The sequence below is a fragment of the Acanthaster planci genome, linkage group LG10 (assembly GCF_054643075.1).
Source record: "Acanthaster planci isolate LZ-2023a linkage group LG10, COTS_SCS, whole genome shotgun sequence".
Taxonomy (NCBI): Eukaryota; Metazoa; Echinodermata; class Asteroidea; order Valvatida; family Acanthasteridae; genus Acanthaster; species Acanthaster planci.
In genome coordinates, this window is record NC_141786.1 from 6555964 (window position 1) to 6583058 (window position 27095).

The 27095-nt window shown below is 41.6% G+C and overlaps 2 protein-coding genes across 2 annotated transcripts in view; both read left to right on the plus strand.

Annotated features, from left to right (window-relative positions):
- The first annotated feature begins 1717 nt into the window (after nt 1-1717).
- On the plus strand, nt 1718-14300 carry LOC110989985 (EGF-like repeat and discoidin I-like domain-containing protein 3). The gene is made up of 5 exons (XM_087141923.1): nt 1718-1853; nt 4370-4743; nt 5447-5585; nt 7248-7462; nt 7883-14300. Exons 1-5 carry the CDS (start codon nt 1751-1753, stop codon nt 8027-8029), a joined length of 978 nt encoding a protein of 325 aa, XP_086998049.1. The 5' UTR covers nt 1718-1750; the 3' UTR covers nt 8030-14300.
- Nucleotides 14301-14988: 688 nt separating this feature from the next.
- Nucleotides 14989-27095, plus strand: part of LOC147797712 (uncharacterized) — a 29760-nt gene continuing 17653 nt past the window's right edge. The window contains exon 1 of the mRNA XM_087141925.1: nt 14989-15468. Within this exon, the coding sequence (XP_086998051.1) occupies nt 15093-15468 (376 nt within the window). The 5' untranslated portion in view covers nt 14989-15092. The remainder of the gene's footprint in view (nt 15469-27095) is intronic.

Below are 27095 nucleotides of genomic sequence, written 5' to 3' on the forward strand. Positions count from 1 at the left end.
GGTAAAGAAGGTAAAGGGGCCAACGCCCTCTTTACATAAAAAAGATGACAAAAGATATCAAACGGCGCACAGCAAAAACAGTAACACCGATGTATCGTAATTCTGCAATTTCCGAAGGGAGCAGAGGAATTATTTGTATTATAACTTATTTCAACAACAACAAAGGGCTTACACTTCGGAAAGGAAGTTGTTAGAATTGTGCGTGCATTTAAACACATGCACGGGCAAACACGCCACTTTTGAATTTACAGTCAAGCATACGTGCGTTTGCTTTTGCTTTTTCCATAAAATGGTGCAATCCGTTGAGTTAGAACAGCGTACATTAGGGTTTGATATGAACCGTGCAATCTGTTTGTTGGCATGGATCGACCAGTCAGAATTGAGAATTTAAGTATGCTTGAAGATAATACATTACATCAGTTTAAATTAAACACAACATGAAAATTGAATTTCATCGGCACCAAAAATAGTGGAATTAATTTGTTATGCCACTATTAAGCAGGCGTTTAATGTCCTGGCGATACACACTTTATATATTAAAAACACGTTCACGTCTAATCACACTGCGTGCTCAAATGCTCAATGAATTAAGTTTATAAACGCGTCAAGCATCTTTGGTTTTACAGTGTATGAGGTAGCACAACTCGACTTCAAGTTGCAGGGGGAGTAGCACGGGTGCCTTTGCGTACACATCTGCATCGCGTATGGAAGAGCTGACCATTTTTGTTGACCATTGGAAGATTTTCCCAGGAAACCTATCCACAAATTACATTCTGGATACCAACTAAATTGACCAGAGGTTTACAAATTGTTTCGCTCGAACTTGTCCGAGGTACTGATTTTTCCTACCGTATCGCGTATTCGCTTCTTCGTTGGTCTGTGTAGGCTACACGTCACAAAACACAATCGTCAACGTCTTGCTGGCACATTAAAAGTATTATGAAACACCGAAACAAATACTGTCTGGGTGAGTTTGAACCGCTGATCTTCGACTTACAAAGCGAGCATCTAAATCACCGGGCTATCTGCCAAGAGTAGTTTTGGGAAATACATAAGTTATAAAACGTTTGGAGAAACTGTACCGAGCATCATTTATTAATTAACGTGTAACCTGCATGTTTTATCATGATCTTCTGTACACATCTCAATTATGCTGATAACGAATCCAGGGTATGAAAAAAATAGCGCAAACCGGCCTCGGACCGAAGACTACTATGCTTTCAACTTGCACTGTCCTGTCCAGGAGAACTGTGCTGGTAACACGGTTGCAGACCAGTATTTACTGGTCTGCAACCGTGTTGCCAGCACAGTCTGCGCAGGTAGTAACCTGCGCAGACCACATTGCAATTTGCATGCTGTTAAATTTACTATTTAGGGGGAATTTCTTGGCTCTTGGACTGGATAATTTATACTTTTATGACCCGAGGAGGACTGGCGCCTTGACATACTTTTATGACCCCAGGAGGACTGGCGCCTTGACATACTTTTATCTAAACGATTGCTTACTTTTGAGGATTGGACATATCTGACATATCTCGTCAGGACTGGCCAGTTAATTCCTACAGGTGACTGCATAAAGTAAATCTGACATTATGCAAGATTTGCAGGGAAATTTCGCTCGAGTTTAAATGATTTAAACTTTTGTGATTTCCCAGCTTTTAAATATTTTTTTTTGTGTGTGAAGTATGAACAAGTCGTTTTGTGTTTGATAGGTGTCTTTTATACTTGCTCCACGGCGAAACCTCTTGGCATGAAGGATGGGGGCATCCCAGATAACCACCTCACTGCTTCGTCTGCCTTGGGAAACCAGCAAAATTACTATGGACCTCAAAGAGCGAGGCTTTATTTGCAGGGTAAGTTCTCAACAGGCCTGGACAGTACTTTTTACGGTCCAGAATTCGAAGATCGGATTGACAGAGTATAGGCCTAGACAATAAGACCAGTCAAGATGGCGCCCCGTTCATTGTTACAGCTACTATCCCCTCGGTGCATAAGTATCCCCTGACTTTACATAAGGAGAGAGGTAGTTATAACAACCCTTTCTAGACAAGCACCTGGAATTCGGGGAAAGGTACAAACGCTCGAAAGACAATCCATGTTATCGCAGCAAACGGATGATTTGTGGAGGAAACTAGTATCCATACCAAATAAAAAAAATAATGTTCTATGAAAATTTTTTCGGCCTATGTTCTAAAGAGTGTCCTGAAGAATAACGAATAGTGGAAACACATGTAGCTAAAGTGTTCTCAAAGAGTTATATATTACCGTTCTTAGAAATAGAATTCTTTCATTTAAAATTGCTTACAAGAAAACTAAATTGGTGGGCGGGGGGGTTGTCGGGGGGAGTGGCTTAGCGTGGCGGTTCTTTCCCCGCTTTGCACCAATGAGGCTTGCGTTCGAGTCCCGGCTTGGCCCAGGCTTTAAGTGCATTTGATTTCTAGTCCATACTCGCTGTCGCAGGTTTTCTCCGGGTACTCCTGTTTCCTCCTGCCTCTAAAACTGGACCTTCTTCCAAACTTCGTAACGGGATGCTGATTAATAAAGGTTATGAATACACACACAGGCCTAATCATTGGCGCAGCCCGAGTAGCTGAAAGTGCTATTTAAACAACAACAACAACAACGTGGGGGGTCACTCGCCCCCAAATTGATTCTAATTACGAAATAACAGTACCAAATTCCACTTTTAGAGCATTGTAACTCACGAAAAAAAGTCACACTAATTTTTGTCATTTTCGTCTCACTCGGAATGACGTTGGATTGGAAAAGCGAATAGATTTTTTGTTATAATTCATTTTACTAATTTAATTATTAATTTTCTTCTTGAGTTTATCTTTATAATGATTTGAATTAGCTTTTTTGGACGTCATTTTTGTTTAATTCAAACTTGACTAAAAGAATAGGTTGAACAAATCAGGCGTAACTTTTTACAATAATTACATACTTTGCTGTTATTGGACTTCCTCTTTTTAATTAGATTGAGGGCCAATGCTTTGTATACAAATTTATATCAATGACGAAATTGAGCTCTCTTTGACAAAATAAAACTTCCTTGTTAGCAATTTCAATAAAAGAAATGTGAAATTCACCATGAAAAACTGTTTTATTTCAAATGCTGAATTAAAAAACTTTCCCTGGTTACTCACGTCCACCCAATTAAACTAAAGTTTGAACTATGCCATTAACATTTCCCAATTAAACGCTATCTGTAAAAATGGGAAAAAAATTCGGTTATTCGTAATCGCGGAAAACTGATTATCCCTTGAAAAAGTTTTCCAATGCAGAAACATTTGACCCTATGCAGCAAGTTGATGAATGATTAGTTTATGCTTTGGGCTGTGCAGTGTAGTAGACTTCAGCACATACTACAAATTCCACAGAACATTATTACGTGTCATTACGCGGAAGCCAACTTCGTGGTAGAGGTTAGCACCATATTCACGGTGCACTGAACTAATTCAAACTCCATTGAAAACAGTGTGAACTCAACAAAGTCTGGAGTCCCATTGCGGGCAGCTGAAGTCTCTGACATAAAAACAATGTGTTTTTGGTCCTTTAGATTTCATTTGAGTTTGAACATTTGGCTGGTAACCGATATTTTTTTTTAATTATCCGCCAAAAACAAACCCATCCCCCAAAAGTGAATGATCCCAACTCTTCTCAGCAGCCATTTTTCAAATGACATCCCTCACCTTTTCGGGCTCTTCTGAAAAATTTTCGTTGACATTCTGTCTGCTTTGCAACTAGTTGAGGTCCCTGCATCTACAGAGATGATCCTGGGCTATACTTACACAATCCCACAATTTCTTGGCCAACACAAATCCCTCCTTTCGAAAGAATATGTAGGTGTACTTTTAAGCGCCTTAGCCTGGCGGAGAAGTTTCTTTGAGTTGGGACAGTGCACCATTCAGGGAATTCCGGGTCAAACATTTGTCCTTCCCAGTGTTTTGATAATGTGCTGTTTCAGCAACATCAAATTGGGTGTGTGGGTGTGCCCGATACTGCAAGAGGCCTTTTACATTCCAGTGTCCAATTTTGTGCAGGACCTCTTGGTATCTTATTGAGGTTTCATGGATGCTGCATACATACAATTTGAGAAAAATCATGGATATTTCATTATCAAACGACTGTACCCACCTTACTTCATCATAAAATATTCTCAAACGCAGCGTAAACCAAGAAATAGCCCGAAAAGGAACGTCAAAGCAGAGCGTTTCTGGGAAATGAAGTTGAAGTGCCGTAATTAGTCTACGAATCACCGCTAGTATAAAACGTGTGGCCTCCTTAGATCCGCTGAAGTACATTGTGCATATTAAAACCCAAATTCTCAACTGATGTAGCTTGTGGTTTTGTTTTCTTGAATTTCAAGTGGAAGGACGCTTATGCGGTGAACAGCTTGGAATGGAGGACGGAAGTATTCCTGACTCCAGCATCACTGCCTCCAGCGTTTTCAACGAGCGATCAGACGCGCCTGGTAACTGCGAGCCTCACAACGGCCGGCTGAACTACCCCGGAGTAGGCTCGATTGTTGGTGGCTGGTGCCCGGCCAGGAATGACAAGGAATCCCCATGGTTTGAGGTAGATTTGGCCGAGCCACTGCAGGTAGAGGGAGTTATCATTCAGGGCCGCGTGGATCCATCGGGGAGTTGGAAGGAACGAGTGACAGAGTACCACGTGCAGTACAGTAATGACCGAAGTACCTGGGTGCATGTGACCAATGGAGGACCTGAGACAGGGCCGCAGGTAGAGGATTAAAATGTCTGTTCTCCCAATCCTGCTTAGTATAGCAATTGTCTCGGCACAGTTCAGTTAACAAATCTAGTCAAAAACAAAAACGGATTGGTTTTCCACATGAGCCTCAAATGGATTCCATTGACATCCACAAGCAATTTCCAAAGTAACTTTTATTGGAATTGAGGCACAAGTATAAATTTTCAACGGATAGTAAGTATGTAGTGTACACAATGCCATTTTTTGGAAGGAATCTGTTTAGGGCTGCTTTGAAAAAACACAGACCTACAAATGATGACACTATCTCCAATAAGAACGTACGGTATACAAAAAAGAAACCGATTTTCCCGGTTCAACTGCAGATGGAACATACAATGAATGATTTAGGCCACTTTGTACTACCCCTTGTTGCTATTTCCATGATATAAAAACTGAAGCGCTAATGGTTGCACTACGATGTGGAGACTTCAGGGACCATACATTTGAATATAAGCCAAGAGATTGTCCCATCTTAAAGGCAGAACATTTAAGTGATTGTCTCTGTTTTTCCCTCTAGACAGAAAAAAAGCACCTGACACGTTTGGCTGAAAGACAAAGACTTCTGTAGACACGCTATACTGTTTATAATTGGCAAGCAATAACTTTGTGTTTTTGTTTTTCTAATCTTCTTTTGTTTTTCTAATTTGTCTTCCCCTTTCGCCTGCATAATGGACAGACATTTGATGGTAACGTGGACCAAACCACCCCAGTCAACAGCAGTTTTAACAAGCCCATTCAAGCTCGCTACATCCGTATCAGACCGACCAGCTACAATTCTTGGCCCTCGATGCGGGTTGAACTCCTCGGCTGCAAAGGTAAAGCCCTTTTTAAATATTTTGCAATTGTGGGAAAAACACAAGCTTGTTCACATTTGACACGATAGACATTCAACACCCGGGAGCAAAATTCACAGGGTAAGGGCAATAGAAATGTACGCCACAGCTGTGGTCGCGCAAAGGGTTACTTGCTGCTGTAATCAAAGCATGATAGTTACAGTGCGCACGTGTCGCACGCACATGGAAAGGTTAACCCCTGCTATTTGCCTTGACAATTGGCCAAACAAAATATTTGATTAGGAACTCAGCTCTTCGATTGTGAAATACTTCAACACATTTTGTGTGGTTTTTATCTCTGTAGAAATGTTGATAAAATCTTTTGACAAAGACTTACGAGAAATAAATAATACTGAAAATAAAAATTGTGTTTTTTCCGATAAAAATCATGACAGAGCATGCATGTACATGTACATGTACATATACATATACATGTACCTCCATGGACAGAAATATGGTCTATATCAACTTGAAATGATAGATAATTGAAGAAAAAAACTTGAAAGGAAAATCATGGGTTGAATAAAAGAGGCCAATTTCATTGAGATCGCCAGCAGAATACGTACATACCTACACCTCAGACTTTGCAGGTTCAGAACGCACTCAGGGAACAGGCACCCAACGAATACCGCTTCTTTAGGTGATGCGTGGCAGTTGGTAGAACAATCAGATCACGTGATTTCTGAGGTTGTTTGGTCACACGCTCCCACTTTAGGGCATTTTCAGCTATTACATGTACACAGGACATAAGACGTAAATGTATAATACAGAGATGAAAAAGAGTGCCCAACTTAATGCATGGGGAACTAGAAGGACACCTTTACTGGACATGTCACGGGCCATACCCAATCAAAAACACGTTGAAATTAAGCAGTAGCAAGATTCCAGTCGATTAAGCAAGTTTAACCAGCTTTTGGGCATTGTTTTATACCAAATAAAAGCTTTTTTTTTCATTTTGCCCACGGGCAGGTCTACAGCGACGCGTGCGTTGACCAGAAACCGGAAACTTTTTTTTGCCTAAGGGTGCAATCTACAGTTATTTGAATAGTGTCTGAGAGGCGTTCAAGCTGAATTGAGTTACCCATAATTACATTCTTATCTCAGTGGCAATTTCATCTCCTCAATCAGTTCAGGCTGCATTTGGTAAAGCAAAGTCGATTTTTGCCACCGATTTCGGTCACATTTCATATATCACTTTAGGAAAGTCAAAACCCCTTTCTTAGAAATTCCATATGCAATTATGTGAGCAGTGTCTTCACAGGCTTAAAGTATTACGGTTTAAAGATGCTGCTACTTTTCTTTGAAGGAAATGAGAACAGGATTTGATTCACAGATAATTTATCAACTATTCCACATATTTTCCCTGGAAAGATAATTGAATTTTGTTCCTGATCACCGTGAAGCCCTATTCCTGATTTTGATTTCAACATGGCAACTTTAATAAGTGGCGAACTTAAAACTTGATTTTCTCATTATTGTTATCCGAGAAAAGATCTGGCACTTCCGTTGACAGAGGAAACTGTTCACGATATGCCCGCTCTGTCGTCCACCAGTTTGTGAACGGTATTAAAGCTGTGGTGGGAGATAAGGGCGGCAGACTCTCACACCTTATAGTTGATGGGAATCTCACTCTTTGTACACCAGAATCAGTGGGTGCCTCGTGCTGGTGTGCCGCCGCCAACGACACGAAGCCCTGGATACAAGTCGATTTCAACAACACGGTACTCGGCACAGGACTGGTTACCCAGGGACGTGGTGATGGTGACTACCAGCAGTGGGTGTCGGTGTACAGAGTTCGCTACAGCGATGACGGCCAGTCCTGGACCACGGTGAAGGATCAGGATGGAACACCAGCAGAGGTCACTGATCTGTTATTTCATTTCCACAAGTGTATTTGAAACAATCAGACATTTGCCCGCCAACACCTCGCGTCTCAAAAAAGCTGCTGGTCTGTTTTCAAAGCTAGAATGTAAACACTGACATTCGTTTACGGTAATAGACGCGCTGTTTTTCAGAAAATGAAATGGATATAATTTAATACTTTAGAACATAGAACAATAAAATCCCTGGTTTGTAGCCAAATGACACAAACTAAACGGGTTTCTTCTGTGTTAGACTGAGGCACGCATGCAAGTGGGCGCGTTCGAAATGGTGTTTGGGCCTGACGGCAATAATTTCAGGTGATCACTGGCAAACTGGCTGAAACTTGCGTGGCGCATCTGAAACAAACTGTACCAACAAAACTTTCACTGACATTCATTTCTGTTTTCTATTTCCAGTTTTTGGGGAACAGTGACAATCACACCCCAGTCACCGCTCGATTTGCAGAGGTCGTGCGCACCAGGTATCTTCGTATCATACCAACTGAATGGAACGGGCTCTGCTGCATGAGATTTGAGGTGATGGGTTGCATTGTTGCCAACTAAAGGCAATGGATCTGCTTTCAACTGAGTTGAGACTGCACCCTGATGGCTTCATACTGATGGCTCTTGGGTACGAGCAGGGGAAGAATATCAGTGTCAAATAGATATATTTATTCAGCATATCTTTGTTAAAATCAGCCTGAATTGAGTTCTTTTTTGTCAATCAGTGACTTGAGATTACAAAATAAAGTGTGACCGGATGTAAACAGAGTGAACATTTTGGGGGCACTAATATTTGCAACAGTCCGCAACGGAAATCTTGAAAAATGTTTCACAGGTTTTGTTAGACATCGAATTATGAAATTATAAAGTTTTCGTCCTCAAAATCCTAAAGGAAACACATTCATGATATCAATGGACATCGAAACATTCGGCACAGGCTTGTGTTTGACTGAAGTAAATGAAATCCAATGTTCTCAAATTGAAAGGAATCAGTTAGTAAGAACGTTTTAAACATCTGTTCAAACTAAAATACAGTTTTCAAATAAACAGTTTATGGAACTAGTTAAGTACATAGGACCTACTGTTATTGTACAATTAACCCAATTTAAGATACACTTTTCTTTATGTTTGTAAATGAAATTATACCAATGTAAATCATTTGGAAAACGAGTGAAAGTTGCACTTTGCATGCTGTATATATAAATTTGCATTACTTTTGTTGCCTTACGAAGTGATTCACGGGAAAAGTTTGTTGACCACGTACTGTTGACCATGTATATCAGTGGTGCGACCGATGAAATTTACGTTGAAAATCTTCTGTCAACACTGTTCAGACGGTTATAATTTCATTATTTTTTATCAGTGGAATTTTTAAAATATCATGTCGCGTTCAGTTCAGTTTCCATAAGGACGTATAAAACAAACGCCCAAAGCGAGTAACATGCCAAGATACGACGGTCGGGGAAGAGTTACTCTGTGACATCGCTCGACAAAGAAACTGAAGCAAATTCCGTTCGTCTAAATTGCATTTATGTGACTATACATATCTTTATTTTTTACACTGATATATTGTATTGTGTAGTTCGATGTATTACTGTATTATTAAACATGGTAATTTATTCTTGACAATGGGAATTTCATTTAGTAGCTAGGAAGGGGAAAAGGTAGACATAGGTAGTGCTCAAGATAGACACAGGTGTACGCCTTGCTTTTTTTGGGCCTACGCACCACATTATGCACAGTCTTGGTCAAGATCAGAGATCTTCATTTGCATGGACGCCATTTGAGCAAGCAAAGTATGGACAAAATAATAGGGTATATAAGCCATAACGTAGGGGATTTGACATCCAACCCTTTATGGCCTTACAATAAGTGGCTCATTCTGGCACATTTTGTCCATGACACAGGAGGTGTTAAGGTTAATTATTGTTAGTTCCGAAAGAATTACATTCTGCCTCAAATTTTAATTAAACATTAAATTCCTTAAATGAGACATGCGTAAACAGGGTAGAAAAAACTCCTACCCGCGGTTGTGACTAAGTAAACACTGAGAGAACATATGAAATGCTGCTACCTGACATTATTTCTCATGAAAAATTCACTTAGTTGTGCTCGGTTTCCTGGAAATCCAATGACAAAGACGACGCCTCATTTTGCAATCAGAGCGCCTGTTGCTATGCTGTTGTCAAGTGCAAATCTTGCGCGAGCGCGCTTTCGTAATGAGCGCCATGAACATACGTGCAACTGCCATTACATACCCCACAGCAGTCAGCTGTTCATCGCCTCCCCACAACCTTTCGCCCACAACATTATCGACACCTAACTTAGCTGGATCTTTAAAATGTAAAGAATGACAATACTTTAGGAAGGCACTGTGTCGACGCCCTGGTTCAAATTCAAACAGGTCGTCATCCTTGTATTCAGCACAGAACTGCTTGACATCTGCTTGAAATTCAGCAGGTTGGCCTTTGGATGATTTGCCAGTCCTACCAGCAATTGCAGACATGAAAATGTCATCAAGATCTCGACCAAAGGCTCCGCTGATTTCACTGCAGCGCTGAACCTGCTCTTTGGTGCACACTCCCCTTGATCGTGCTAGCATCTGTTTGTAATCCTTGTTAAAAAATTCATTAACAAGGTCAATCCCGATGTTTCCATCCTATTTCCTGTCAGATTGCCACCCTATTCCAGACAATTTCTTGAGCTATCCTTGGTGGATATGTAGGGGCGGTAAGGCGACATCCCTTGCGTGACCCACCGCGGAGTAGTCACGGCGCCACCACGCGGCAGCGGGCAAAACATCGCCTGCCTGCCTCGTGTGTGGAAACGTGACTCTCCACGCCTCTTCAGAGTGCTGAACAAAGAACCCTGTTAAAATACCCCCTAATGGGGGCGTGCCCGCCACAGATAGAATCCAGACATTCCTACCAACGTTTTGTGGGCAAGTATGAAATACTTGTGATGCTTCTTGTTCCAAGATGCAGGAATGTCTAGACGCCAGTGATCCATGATGACTCGTGCATCACCTTCTCGAATGGCCTGTCTGAGGGCCCGATGGTACAAGCCCTGATACAGCAATGATTAAGAATATTCAAGCACGCCATCCTTGTCGTGATCATCATCATCAAAACTTTCCTTTCTGCACTGTGAACAGCAATACAATTTGTCAGGCGGGTCACCCACATCACCAACATCTATGCATTCCAAATGGTAGCATTCATGACGGATGCATCTCTCCTGTAACTTGCACTGTACCATTTCGTCTTCTCGGCCAGTCCTCTTATGAAAACTGCAGTAAATGTAATCAACCGCATTCTGGCATGCTCTTGAGCACCACCAATCACCTTATGGGGGCTCCTGGAAGTTGACACAGCTGTAGTGAAAAGCCACAATTATGGTTTGAACATCGAATCATTGATTAACCAGTATTTTCTTTACAGCTACAATTACCTTCTTCAACACTGTCCCCAATGTCCCGAAGAAACTCTGCATCCTCCAAATTATGATGTTCCTGCTCCCGCTGATGGCCATCTCATCTGATGGAACACCTGGCCAAATGAAATCCACTACTGCCTGTGTCAGGGTCTTCAACCATTGTGTTTGCCCAGAGGGATCTGTTGTAGAAGCGAATGGTGCAGGTGGAACATTCGGGTCGTAAACTTTGGCATGCTTCATGGCCAACATCACTGTATATGCCTCAGTTGCAAAACGCACAAGGTCGAAGACAGCGTTGAAGTTGTCCATTGCTTCTTTTTAACGGACCTGTGCCCGAAATCCTAATTGAGCTGGTAGGGTCCACTGGTCTGTTGCACTTTTACCTGTGAACAAGTCATTCATTGTCTTGTAACAGCAAACCTCGATGGTGAAACTCTTGATGGCATTGCACAAGACCTTTGAGTCAATCTTGGGGTGTTTCTTTCCCCGCCCTCGCTCACTTTGCGTCACACATTCTTTCCACTGAAAGATCATCTCCAAAGCAAGGGATTGGATGCATGGAATTTGGAGTACCTGGCACAAATTAATACAGGTTCTCCATGATGCGGACTTGAGGATCACTTGTACAACCAGGGTCATTCTCTCCCCCAGTTTACTCCAAGTAGATGCTGAAGGTGGAAGAGTTGATAGTGGTATGTCTTGTGCCTTCACAACACCAATGTTCTGCTCATGGCTAAAAGAAAACGATACCTGACAGCGAAGGTTAGGGCCCACATCCCGAACTTGTTGCTGTGCATGCGAGATTGATATCTGGCTGCAGTTTGGATCTGTACGTTATCCCAAACATCACAGTGCCCAAGCTCACTAGGCACAATTGCACTATTATCATCACTTTCATCAAAGTCAACTGAATGTGGACCAGCCGTCTCACACGACGACAGTGGGACAACTTCAAGATGTGATACAACCTGATCTGATGAAAATTCATCGTAATCTTTGATTCCCACGTCTATTCTGTCAGTCACAACAGAGTCTACGTGTATAATGTGCCTTATGTTTCTCCCCGTCATCATACTCATCCTGCAATGAATCATCCTCACATGTGGAGCAATCTTCATCCACTCCAAAGTCTTTTTTATCCGTGCTTCTTACTGGTAGATTTGAGGCACTAGCATCTGTCGCCCATAAGCACGTCCTCCTACGACTTAACCTAGCATTTGTGTGATGCATGTTTTTGTTTTTTCCCATGTATGTAGTTTTTCTTTGAAACCCTTACGAACTCTGTCAATTGTTCCAATGGTGCATTTTGGACCCTTCGTCAGTCCTAGGTTTTGCAAGTAGCTGAGAAGCTTCTGACTACACCCATGTTTCCACAGCTGAATGCTTAAACAGCCTCGAATGAAATTGAACACGAGTGGACGATGTGAGTACATGATCATTGCTAGCATTATGCCAAGTCTCTGGCTGCGCTGCACTGTAGCATCGGCCTTTGACACACGGCGGTTTTTCTTGCGGCCAACTGGAAATGTGCCTTGACGTATAGCTGGGTCTGGTAGGGCAGCTTTGAGGGCAGTCACCAAAAATAGGCATGTAAGCCTCTGCATCAGCAATGATGGCTCCCCAACTCCACTTGGTTATGTTGTCCGCGTTGACATCTTTTGGTAATGTTGCTTTGTTGGGTATGATTTGGTCTCCTGTCTAATACGCCTTTGTAAGACCTTGCCAAGAGCAGCCTCTCCTTTATTGTTCCGAAGCAGACAAGAAAGGGTATTTTCATATTTATTGCTGCAGATCAAAGAGGCTGCTCTATATTTGATGGCACGTGCATCGGCCTTGCATGATTTTGTAGTATTTTCCAACAAAGACTTCATTACAGGTATATCGCCAAAAAACTTGTGTCTTCCTTGCTCAATGCTTCACCTGTTGATAATGCCAGCTTAATTCCCTTTGGAGCCAACTGTCTTAGTTGGAAGGTGTAATGCTACAACCTTTGTAAACACAGAACCAATTCACTGGTTTTTAGTCGAAAAACAATGTAGATGGTTTGTCTTGTTTCACAACGTAAAGGTTTCCCACAGCTGCAATTTTCAATACTATACACCTACCTGTCACTACATTAACATGTTTCGGGATTTGGGTATCAGAGTGCTCATAGTCTGAAATGGAACTTAGAAGTAAGCAATGATGACACTTTCATTTTTCGGAGAACACCTATAACTACTTCCTTCAGCATACTTGCGGTTTGTTGTCCATCACAGCCTACCAGGTATCCCAAATCTGCAGAACCAAATCACATGAAGGAATTGAACATTCATGAAGTTGTTTTCACTGTTTGTATAACTACATGTATCAAGGCATCTGTCATGAAGGGTTCATGTGAAAGAAATCTTTGGGACAGGAAGTTGTTCGACCTAACTACACTACATCCTGGACTGACCATGTACCATGCACATATAATGTTGGATGGTTAGCATGTAGTTACTGAAGAGTAGATTTTGAACAAAGACATCAGGTCAAAGTAAGGATTATTGAAACATAACTTTTTTTTAGTCTTTCTTAAAGTGATATTGTGTGCACATAGGTTTTTACAATATGTTTTCGAGATGTGCATTCATAGTACACTGCGTAATGAAACTTATGGTAGGGTATCTGAATTGAAACAATTACATGAAATAAAAGCTAACCGGTGTCATAGCAGGATGTCTGAGGAACATGTACATTAACTGTAAGCCAGAATCCAAAAGACTTTCGAAACAACTGTGCACACTTCACCTTCAACAAAAAGTCGTGTCCACGGGGTCCAGACCATCAACTATCCATGGCAATATCTGATCGTAAAAATGTGTAATGGTAGTTACATGTGGATCACAAATTACATGACCTGAAAACTTAATGCAGACAGATTCTGAGGATTTGTTACAATTATCTTGAATACATGTACTACATTTACAATGCTTGCCTTTTGTGAGCACAATTCGTTTCGTCACACTTCAGTCAATTAATGTTCACCTAAATGTTAAGCAATTGTCAAAGTCACTGCTCCTCATTTAACGATTTGTCCTGCATCCAGTGATGTCTTTGATGAATTTGTATAAAGTAAGGAAAGGAGGAAGAAGGCACCGTGAAATCTAAATTTCAAGGTTGTTTCTGCATCCAACTTGGACACTGCATACTATTAGGTGAGGTTTGTCGTACTAAACAGCATAGCACCCTTCTTTATTTGACAAAACAATTCCAAAATGTATATAGCTTCCTATGTCCATAAAAGCTGTTTGACAGCATCATGTACATGTATATAATTTATATCAAATGTGTAGTTTGGTCTTATATTGTGTTCATGTATAATTAAAACATAAGCTTTCGATACACACCGTCAATAAAGTTCAAAGAACAAGAATAGGTATCTACGTGTAAATGTATGTATCAGGGTCGTTTTGGTCACATAAGATAAAGAGTTCCTTCATTATCATTCTATATTGCCGACAAAATCAATTGCTTTTTTGAGCCCTTCCTGCTTTGAGGCGACGACGTGTACTGGTACTATGTAGGCCTAATGTTTTATTTCTCCATTGGTAGAGTGCGGAAGACACTGAAGTGAAAGGAGTCAACAACGTGCGTGGACTTGAACGTGATGAAAACGGCGATGGCATAGTTCTCAAATCTACACAGAAACTGTTAACAAAAATGACTTTCAGATGTTACACTTATATTGTCCATTTGCGTCAACTCTAAAAAATTCGATGCTTCGGTCGTAAACTTACGTGTAGGCCTAACACTTATCATGGCCAATACAAAGTCGTCATCGATGGAATCTCATGGAGCACTTCTTTGTGGGTAGAGCTTTTTCAGGAGCATTTTGCTATGATCTCTGACACAGATTGATGACTTTGAGCACCAGCCTTGAAATTGCTGCTATAATTTATGAACTCTTGTTCCCTTCGAAACAGTCGTGTATGCATGTTCATAATTTATGAACTCTTGTTCCCTTCGAAACAGTCGTGTATGCATGTTCATAATTTATGAACTACTGTTCCCTTCGAAACAGTCGTGTATGCATGTTCATAATTTATGAACTACTGTTCCCTTCGAAACAGTCGTGTATGCATGTTCGAGCCTGTAGCTGGTATTCAGCAGTTACAGGACATTCAGCAAACGCTGATTCTTTAGTAAAGTTGGAAAATCAACAGTGATGAAACCAGATGCTTGTTTCAGACTTTTCGGGCTGATAGTCCTTTTGGCACTGCCTGTTTTTGCCACTGGCAACCAGTGTAATCTATTTCCCGAAACAATGCACGCCGCAGAAAATCGTGCACTGCATGGGTTTGTATATGCACGTAGAACAGTGCGTTCTCGTGTCACCTGCGGGCGGGACTGCATCATGGATAAACGGTGTAAGTCTTTTAACTTCAACGATTTCAGCAAAACGTGTGAGCTGAACCTTGGAACGAGACTAGAGCATCCGGGAGACTTCAATGCAACCGAAGGGAGTGCCTATTTTGATAAAGACGAGACCACGCCTCTCTACTCACTGGCTGACGCCGATGGCGTCATGGTCTCAGATACCGGTAAGTAATGGTTAGAGAGTGTACATTGTAGTCGACACCCCTAACCAGTCCATCTACCACAATTAATATCATAAGTTCACCTAGCTTTTCAGATTCCTAACTTAATCTAAAATTTTTCCTTCATTCCTCGGTCGTCAAACATAGACACTAAAATACATATAAAAAACACAGCTCTCTTTAAAGGGGCACCTACCATTTCTGTGACCGAGTGCACACTGTGCGGGGTGAGACTGAGTCGAAGTACTATTTGGAGATTTAAAAGTTCTTACATTTTGTTAAGATTGGGCAAATTTTATGTCCATGTATAGTAAGCCTATGTAATTCCTCCGGTAGTGGCAATCAACTTATAGATGCAGCAAAGCCAGTTCAAATGCAACGACTTTGTAAGACGTCTTTCCTTACTCTACAAACGGTTACTTTTGTTGCAGGGTATAGCATCGGTGGAAACAAGATAAGGAGTTACGTTCACTTCCTTAACATTTGTAACACGTATGTTTGTTTTTTTCCGTTTCTTTGGTGACGTAATTTACATCTTAATTTTAACCCACATACGCGGCGCACCCTGGTCTTTTAACCCACATACGCGGCGGACCCTGGTCTTTTAACCCACATACGCGGCGCACCCTGGTCTTTTAACCCACATTCGCGGCGCACCCTGGTCTTTTAACCCACATACGCAGCGCACCCTGGTCTTTTAACCCACATACGCGGCGCACCCTGGTCTTTTAACCCACATACGCGGCGGACCCTGGTCTTTTAACCCACATACGCGGCGCACCCTGGTCTTTTAACCCACATACGCGGCGCACCCTGGTCTCCAGGTCTCCGTTTTCATTGGTATGTTTGTAGTTGTACTTGCCAGCAATAACGTTTGATGTAAATATTGTCATAAATTTACACTCAAACTTTTGGTTTGGATTCATCAAGAGAACACAATTCTCGGCACCGTGTTTTAAGAAAAATTTCCAATAAAACTTAGACGTTTTCAAAAGAAGTCTGCCAAGTTTCATTTTCAAGATTGATTTTTGCTATAGTTTCAACAACATTCTTTTCTTGACATGCAAACATTTCTTTGCGCCAAAATTCTCCTTTCTTTCTGGAGTTTCCAAATTTGATGCGAAAAAATATCACACATGCACATATGTATACACACATTACGATGAAAGAAATACAGTGATATTGTGTAAGAATAAAATTACACAAAATAATCCTTATTAAGTAGCCTGAAAGGTTTAATTTTTTTAATCATAAAAAGAGATAATACGAAAGTGTTTGAAATGATGCTCGGATATTTCACAAGTAGGGCTTACATACGAAAAGCTATAATCACTCACGGATTACAGTTTTCTCAGTGACAGAGCAAAAAACCGCTTAAGGAGGAGGGGTCTTTGTTAAGGAAAAAATCATTTGCGCTGAGCCTGCAACAATTGAACAATACAAATTCTTGTGATACACACTATCCGTGCAGATAGCACAGCTTTTAGCGCCAATTTGGATGGGCAAATTACATCACGGTAAGCTCTTTAGCTCGACAGAGTATGCCATGCTATGCATGTTCTGAATGGCAGGCAGTGGCACCACACTGCTGTATTTATGTTCGGCGTTTAGCGGAACTCCAGTGCTGTTAACAATTATACAGAAACGTATTGCTGCCAACGCGAAAAACAGTCATCTCGTTTAAACAACTTGGCTATCTCGTTTAAACGCGATGTCACTATCTCGTTATTTCTAATTATCCCCGCATGCACAGGACCAGAGAGCTGAACTCAGGGACAGGTGGACACTCGCATTCCAACTTTTGTGTCGATTGGCCTGAGCAGCCGTTTATTGAACTTGACACAGTTCAGGTTGTTCCCGCCCGAAGCTGGTGACGCGGAACTGCAAGCATATGTTACATTGCGTTTCAAGCAAAGTGTAGCTATTCAGCAAAAATTACAGAGATCGTTCCCGCCCGAGCCTGGTGACGCGGAACTGCAAGTATATCTTACATTGCGTTTCAAGCAAAGTGTAGCTATTCAGCAAAAATTACAGAGATTGTTCCCGCCCGAGCCTGGTGACGCAGAACAGCAGCACATATCAGCAAAAGTACCGGTACTATGACAATCAGCAAATGTCAGCAATTGTTCCTGCCCGAGCCTGGTGACGCGGAACAGCAACTCATATCAGCAAATACATAGAGCCATCAGCAAAAATGTATGAAAGCAATTATCATATCAGCATTTGCTTCCGCCCAAAGCACATGGAGCGGTAAATTAATACTGGAATGTACCTGCTCGGTACAAAGCCTTCGATATGCAAATTCAAACAGCAATTACAACTGGCAGAATGCAAAAATACCCAACTTCCATGAACAAATTAGCAAGGATTTACTCCAGCATACAATAACTTTGGGCTAGCCATCAAACGCTGGGATCGGACACCAACTTCCACGAGGTGCGGCCCGACTTGGGCTTACACTGGGTTGCTGGAATAATGGGCAACTAATGAGCATTTTCAACAACCACTCACACCTATTTATGTCAAACGGCAGAAATTAGTGAGTACGAAATGGCTTTTCTTAATTTGGCCCTTAATAATCTAGTGACTCCCCCAACAAAGGAAGGGATGAGGCCTTTCCTTTCGGCACATTCCCATAAGTGTCGTAAATAAGAATACAGTGCCTTTAAACTGAGGTCAATTTGCGGTCCCTGAATGACATTCTCGCCAAACAAAGCACCTAAGTCGGTGACTTTGCCATTCTAAGAAGGGCGAAAACCCCCCTAAAACCATTGAGGAGAAAAAAGGGGGGAAATTCCCTTCTGGCTCCGCAAAACTGGCAACCGAGTACAGGATTTACCGGATCGCTGTCAATTACTCTAGAATGGGCAAAGTGGACTACCGACGGAATGCCATCAACATTTGTTTTGCAAGGCAACAAAACCGGTATAAAAGTAAGCTACAGCTGACAGGTGGTGGCATTGAACGGGGTGGAGGAGGGTTGCTTTTGCAAAACAGACAGATTTTCTCTTTTCCAACCAAACGCCACGGCTGCTCAAGCAAAAGTGACCGGGAGTAACTCTCTCCAGTGCTACTACCATTTTAAGGTCACGCCAGTAACTAGTTCGAGGCATTAAATCACCTTGCCAGCAACCGCAAGAAAACACTACTGACCCACTTAGTGACAAGAAGTAGTAGGGAAGGGACAGTTCTGGATCAAACGCCCCTTTTTACCCGGTTTTTGCTCAAAACCCTTGGGTAGTACATCGACCCAAAAAATCGTCGAAACCTTTTTGGTGGGAAAAAATGGGAAAATCCAGAAATGGCGTGAACCCCGTTTTTGCTCAACACCCCTGGGTAGTACATCGACCCAAGAAACGGGGGGAATTCTCGCTCACCTTTTGACCCCGGCGCCGCTCGCTCGCTCGCTGTAAACAACTCGTGAATAGCGCCGGGGATTTCCACTTCACTGACCTTGAACTTTTGACCCTGGCTGTAAACCACTCGCAAACAAGTCTCGACTTGCCCGATCTGAACTCTTGACTGGCTTATACAAAATTGGATTAATTATTGAATACGGCGCTGACGTCGAACATTTAATTAAAGTAGAAATCCCGCCCGAATAAAAATGAGAAAAATTTTAGAAACCTAATTATAAATAGAACATGTCAACTCAAATATATATCGTCTCAAATGACCACGAACGTCTAAATGCCGGCAACAAAAACCCAAAAATTACCTATGGCCCCTTTGACTCTGAAAATTTAGTCATTTTAAGACCTACAAAGTGTTCTTCTAAGATCGCTTATCACCACGAGGGGCAAAACAAACGACTGTTGATTAGGCTCGAAGACCCTTGTTACGGAGTCAACCCAGTTTATAAATATGGTACTAAGGAACCTACTGGTCAAGATCAAATTTGTTATCAGATATCTCCCAAGACTGAGTCGTTGCTATTACGTGTAAAGGATGAAGTTTATAATTATTTTGAAAAATTAACAGATAAGATGCTAGAAGATCTCCCCGCGAGTACGCGTAACTCTTTTCAGGTGTCTCAAAAACTAGACGACATAACCGGCTTATACCGATAAAAGTAGGATATACGTTAAGATCGACTATGATGCCTCTTTGGTGGATAAGTCATTTAAAGAAATCGATCGCGCTCTTTTTGAAAATAAAAAATGTCACGCGGTCTCTTTGATCTCTCCTAAAGATATTTACTATGGCGCCCACGGTTCACTTTCTTGCGGAGCGAGCGTTAGGTACCGAGTCACGTCGGCTATGCTCACGGTTGAAGAAAAACCTTGCTTTTGGGAAGCGTTTGATTAAAGAAAAGTTAGTGAAAATCAATTTAACCTCGGTTATCCCGGGGTTAAATTTTTTTTTACTTTAAATAAATAAACCCTTATATAAAATGACTGATGCGAAACTTTGTCACTTGTTGAATCTAAAGGAAGTACACATAGCGGGAAGCGAGCGTAGCGAGCAATAAAGTCAACCGAGGCCACCTTGTAACCACCAAATATTTGAAATAGATGAAAGATACGCGTGTAAAAATTGTGGTCAAATTCTTGGGTGGGTTTCCTCGTACACACCCGCAGACATGGGAGATAGATACTACAAGCATCACGTTTGGAGGAAACCCAAGCCACCAAAATCGAGAAAAACGTTGCAGAAGTACAACATTTGTTTTAAAAACGGCGAAGCGGGTGAAATAGAATACAAGTTGAACCAAGTTTTAAACGGTAAGATCTCTAGGGGCGAACCGTTGAAGGCTTTAATCGCGGTGTGTTATCAAGACACAACTGGGGAAACCGAATCTAAAGTGAAAGATCTATTTCAAGTCTCGGATAAGCACTGGGAAAACGCTATGGAGAAGTTTAACCTCGCCAAACAAGACGTATAAAACGTATATAATAAAATGGAGACTCACACTTTTCACTTGACCGAGAGCGAGCAGACGTTTAGATTGAAAAACGAGATCAACAACACCAAAGGCGACAAAGTCGTCCGAGTAAAGAATATTCAGTTTGAAGCTGGATATTTTAACGTAACAAACGCCACTGAAATTGAGTGGGATACAAACTTGGACGGTAGGCCAGCGGGGGTACTTGGCGAACGACCGCCCGGTATACCCTCAGTGGAAAGAACGGACTCATCTCCCAATCCAGAATTAGTACAAACAGCTAAAAACAGATTGATCCAAGCAAATAAAAGAGGCGAGTTAGCGGAAGAAATCAGAATCATCGCTGATGACATTGAGCAGCTAAACCAAGAAATCGCAGCTTTAGAAGATCAGTTAAACCAAAGACAACCATCAGAAACGCGAGCTCGTTTAGCTTTTGATCTCGACGATAAAAAAAATCAAATCAGCTTCACTGCTCGAGGGGTAAAGACAAGCTTTAGATGAAATCTACGAAGGGAATCCACCAATTCGACCTACCACCACCACCAACTCCCCCAGGAGACCCAGAAGAGAATTAACTAAAAGACTGTTTTTGACGGGGCTAACTGGACCTATATACGACAGACTTCATTCGCGAAGCTCATCCGAACCATTACCCGAGGGTCAAAGAGGAAGCATCGTGGTATCCCCCGGTTATTATAGCATGGACTGGTTTCACTTTTTGTTAAACTCGATACCGGGCGTTTCTTTTAAGGTTCACTCGGAATCTAAACGGGTCACTTTGGCCATTACGGACCCCAATCTCAAGTTGCGACTAAATAAAGAAGTGTCCAAGCTATTAAACTTACCCAAAATAAAACTTTTACCCAACGTCATTTACGAAGGCAATTACGATTTAAACCCCTTGAAACTCGCGTTTATTCATTGCAAACAATTAAATACATTTTACAATTTTTATAACGGGCAGACTTTAGACTTGCTAGACGTGATAGCTACCGAGCCTAGCACCTGTAATCACTGTAAAACGCCTAAAAAGTTAATCGACAGGAACATCAGTGAATTGACTTTTTCTGTTAAAAACGATAAAGGCGAGCTCTTGAATAACATCGGCAAAATTTTAATCGAGTTAGACATTTTTTAAAATGCGTAATTATAAAAGTAATAGGATGACGACTAACATATACCCGGAGTTGACTTTAAACTCGACTGAACAAGCGGAAACAAAGGTTTACAGACTCAGGAAGATCGAAGAAATTAAATCTCAAATCCAAAGAGAACACGACGCGAGGGAAAGTAGTTACAAAAAGATCAAACGACTTTTAACAGCGCTCGGATATGTGGAATATGGAGTAGAAGCACTGGGCGCCACATCGGCAGCCGTAGGCATTCCCGCCATTTTGGGCGTCGTTACCGGTCCCGTCGTACTTGTGATGGAAGGCATCGCTATCGATGCGTTTGGTTTTTACGCGGTTTTAAAGTACGCCTCCCGTAGACTCACCCACAAAACTAAAAAACACGACCAAATTCGAATTTTGGAAGACGCTAAATTAAATACAATTGAGGAATACGTATCTCACGCGATTGAAGACGGTGACATATCCCAGGAAGAATTTGTCCTTATTTTATCCGAGCTGAAAAAGTTTAACGAGATGAAAGAAAAGATCAGATCGCGTACGTCTACAAAATTGGAGGCAAGCAAAGCGAGCGAAACTTCTAAAGAAGAATTTGAACGTCAAGTCAACGAAAGAGCAGAAGCGCTAGCGGCGGTTTTAAAAAAAGATCTTATGAAAAAACTTGGCGAATAAGTTTTACAAAGTCGGTTAAGTACGACCGGAGGGAGCACGACCGGAGGGAGTACGAAGAGAATCCACCCGCTTATCAAAACTTGGTCTGCCCAACGGCACCTCCTTTAAAATTCTTTTAAAATAAATGGGAGGCAATTTTAGTAGTCTAAATATTTTAGTAAACGAAGACAATTCTTTTACAGCCGAGCTTCCAAATTTAACGCACGCGTATAAATTACCGAAAGTAACCACGGACGAAGCAGTCAATCGCTGGTCTACCGAGTCGATATTTAACTTTCACGTGTATTACACCGTACGAAAAATATTTTACGACTGCGTGATGCCCATTCCGAGCGACGACGTATTTGACGCGTTACACAATAATTACGACCATCGGGAGTTTACCGACACGTGTCTTTTATACGGAGTAGACCCGAATAAATCGTATAAACAAACAAGAGACACTTTGTCGAACGGATTAGGCACCGCTTATTATTACAACAATGGATATATACCTGTTCCGGGTAAAAACTACGACGCGCACGACTTACACGTGACCAACGGTAAATATGCGGGATCTACTTACATGGGATTTGGATGGGCTAAGCCACCTAAAGGCTCCGGTCACGCGAGTACCTACACGGTCACCTGGATTTTACAGTCGGACGCGGTTACTTTGGCCTGGTGGGATTTTGTTCCTAAAAGTCTCGGTTGACGGACGTGGGAATCACCAAGGTAAACGAATCAATTCGAGCTTACGTCTACGCATTACTCGGGGCACAGGCGCAGACCAAGACCAGCGTTTTGGCCACCGGCACCGGATTAGACGCGCAACGGCAATTTATTACGATCGTGGAATCTTTAATCAATTCGGACCCCGATCTCGAACAGTCGATCGACCAATTTCAAGATTCGCTACAATACGCAAAAACGCCTTTAAACTTCGTAGTCGCCCCGGGTTTGTACCTGGTGCCCTCGGACATGGACTTACGCATCGGCACGTTTGAGGGCTATAACAATAATTTACAAGTCGCGACTGAGGATATGAAGACTGGATACGTACCGAGTTTGAATAGCGAAGTGAGCGGAGCGAGCGAAGCAACGAACGGAGCGAGTTTAAAAGTTGATTTTAATGAAGAGGAATTACCGAGGAGGGCAATTGTAAAGCCAGTTTTAAAGCAACCAGAACCAATTTTAAAGCCTTCAGACGCTCACAACGAAGAAAAACTATCATTAACCATCGGAGCCGTTGCAGTGGGTGTCGTCGGTTTTACGTTGTATAAGGTTTTAACTTAAACGGTTTGATTTAAGGTGTAAAAAAAATTCACCCCAAATTTGGAGTGAATTTTTATTTTTTTTTGTCCTTTTTACCCATTCTTTTGCACGTACGTTAAAAGCAAAACACCCAAGCCTACTAGCAAGGTCCACACGTGCTCTGCCACCCATCCGACCGCTTTACTCGCCACGTTAAAAATCCAACTCAAAATGCTACCGATAACCCCGGGCAAAGCGCCCAGAGCTTTCAACCCGAGTTTCTTCAATACGTTTGCCAGGTTCCACAGTTGACGTTTGATCCAATTGGTAATTCCACCTTTGGAAGGAGGGGCTGGCGGTGTTGGCGTTACACTAGGATTTCCAATAGCTCTGACGCTAGCCACGATGCTACTAACGATGGTGCTCACAGCTAAACTAAAAGCCGTTAAAATTCTTATGATCGTAACACCTTGATATCTAAATATCGTTCTAATCTTCTCGCGTAGTGTCAAATCCGAATTCATCACAGCCATTATCGTTTTTTTGATGCGATTGATCTGGCTTCGTAATTGACTAGTATTTATAACTATAGTCTCTAATCTACCCCGTCTTTTGTCTCGTAAGTCATCCAATTGCCGTTGAAGTTCCGTACGTTCTCCTTCGGACGTCGCTTCTTCCAACTCGGCTTCGACCTGTTGAATTTTTTTGTCTAACTCATCTAATTTACCTTGATTTAAAATTAATTCTCCTTTTACCGTTTGTAATGCTTCATCTAAAGCGACCAACTCGCGATAGTTTAATCCTTCTGTTTGTATTTCTTTATTTTGGGTGAGCTCTTCTACGATGTCACTGACTTGGTCTGATATTTGGGGTAGCTCTTCTATTGGAATGCTCTCGGGTTGAATGGATTTTAACTTTGATTCAGCTTTTTGCACCGATCTTCCATAATTTTTAAATCCTAATTTGAATCTTATAAAATCTTGCGCTGACATGGTGTCTTCACCCGTTCCGGTGTATCCAGCAGCTTTGGCGTTTTTGATGATTGTGTCAAGACCGACGACTACATATGGATTTCTTTTGTTGGTTAATAGCACATCACCGTATTTGCCTTCACTTTTGTAAAATAAACCTTTGTCTTTGCGGTAATCAAACCTTTCATAGTGAAGTACCGATGGTGCATCTTTTCTTCCGGCGAGTTTAAAATATCGGTAAAGTCTTCTACAATTGGATTCGTTATTAATACCGCTCTCCCTTGTTCTAAAGGATCACCGAATAATGTTGCTGCTCTTGGGTTTACGCCCAATTTTGATTCAATCGGTTTTGTTGTTACCTTTTCTCCATATGATGAAGTGTTGGTATCGTCCCATACAGGTTCATTTGGTTCAATCGGTTCTATTCCTACTCTTAGTTCATGTAATGAAGTGTTGGTATCGTTCCATCCAGGTTCATTTGCACCTTCTATAAAGGACGTTTCTTGTCGATCATTATCAACAAAATCTTGGTCGCCCTCGCTTTGATCGCTTTCTTGATTTTCTAAGAGAGGTATTTCCTCGGGATCGAATCCTCCTTCTGCCATTTCTTTTATAATATACGTTTTGTATTTTTTTAAGCGGTTGGCAGGCTCGCGGGTAGCCAATGCACCGCTAGACAGCGCGGTCAATTTAAACGCGTCTTCGGCGGACAACTTATTTAGGTCCGGTGGTTTGATTTTAAATAGCTTGCTCGACAGCATAGCGTATCCAATAGAAATTCCCGAAACGACGGCACCATGGTAAACAGTATTGGCGATTCCGTTTACGTCGATTGATTTAGCGTTACTCATATTTATATATAAAGAACTTTTAAATTTATTCCATATCTAAAATTGGTTCTTGTTTCGGTTTACTCGCTTCTCGTTTTGGTTGAATAATTTGTTGAGAAGTAGAACACTTATTTTTCCAAATTAAGTATATCACAACCCCCGCGAGCCCCAATCCACCGAGTATCAAGCTTCTGTTTTCAAAGGCCGTTTGGGTAAAGCTAGATTTTTTTTCCTCGGTGTTTTCTTCACCCGCTAGTTTCATCTTGACGAGCTGTTGCTTCATCTTTTTGTTATGCTCGGCCAATTTTTTACCTTGTTCTACACGCTTTGGATTTTTGGCTTTAGTTACCGTCTGAATTTGGTTGCTCGGGTTGCTCGCTTCTGTCGGGTTCGCTTCGTTGTTGCTCCCTCCGGTCGTACTCACTTCGTTTGTACTCGCTACGCTCGTTGACATCCTCTTTTATAATAAGAGAACTTTTGTTGAATTCTAGATGTTTTGTTGTAATCAACATAGCTGTAAGTGGGGATAGGTAAACTCCGTACTTGTAACAGACCTCGGTAAGTAGGTGTCCCATAGTTTGACCGATAATCGGGTCGTCGTTTAAATCTTTAGTAAGCGCTTCTTCGGACGTTAAGTTGACGTTGAATCCGAGTAGATCGATCGGGGTAGCTATTCCTAGCAAGCGAGAATACAGGCTTAAAATAGCGTTGCCAAGAGTTTTTACGATCTCTTTGCCAAATTTAACTTCGTACAAATTGAATAATTTTTCTTGATCTTTGGGTGACAGAGATTCAATCTCTTTGATCGAGTATTCTTTGCCGAGGTACTTCTTACTCTCGCCCGACGCGGCTACCGCGCAAAGGCGGTCTTTGTGGTTGGTTTCAGTTGATTCGTTGCTCGCTCCGCCGCTCGCTCCGCTTTGCTCGGCCAGTATAGATTTGATGTCGTCCATTTAAATATATACGTTTTTATTTTGTTGTAGGTATGCTTTAGTCGTAGGTACTCAACTGTGTAGTAAGTTAAGTTAGCTGCTATAACTAACTGGGTAAGTAGTTCAACGTATTGTAACATTGTTGCTTATTTACTATAACTAAAATAAAATTAGTTACAACTGGGCTGAGTTAGCCCAGTTGTAACAAAGGATAAGTAAAGTAAAGCAAATAAAATTAGTTCATAGGTAGTTACCATTTACTTACAAGTCAGTTGACTCAACTACCTGGTCGCACTTACGCATTAAATTACACTTACGACAAGCTAGCACGCAATTTGATTTAATGTGACCAATGGAGTTATCCAGCCGCTCGATGGTGCCTAGGTCGTCTTTATTGTCTAAAAACTGTAACTGAACTTTACAAAAGTCTGTGTCAATGAAACGATCGGGATCAAATCGATCGTATTTCTTATCTGATTTTCTAGCGCTGCGAATCCAATTTTTAATAGTTACTTCAACTGGATCGCTACAAATTTTGCAATAACGTTTTTCTTTTTCGTGAGGGCAAATCCCTGAGCCATTACACTCGGCACAATAATATCTTCTTCTCCCGTGTTCGCAAATCGATGCTCCATTACACTCTTTACAAATGTTCTTTCTTCTCCCATGTGGACACTTGTGTAATTCTTGATAGGCTCGTACTTTCTCAATGCAACCGGTACAAGTAGCGTTAATTTTACCGGTTCTCTGTACGGAGAAGTTTGACGGGTCTAGGATCCAACGGCACTTTTTGCATATTTTTTTACTTTCGATCATCTTATTTAATAAAGGTAATTAAAAATTTTTTCTCATTTTTAATGAACGAAATAATTCGCTGGCGGTTCCGTATTTAAAACCAATTTACTAAATTTAACGTCGCGTAAATATCTTTTAATTTCCTCTCGTTTTTCGTCCGGTACTACATCGTTTTCGTC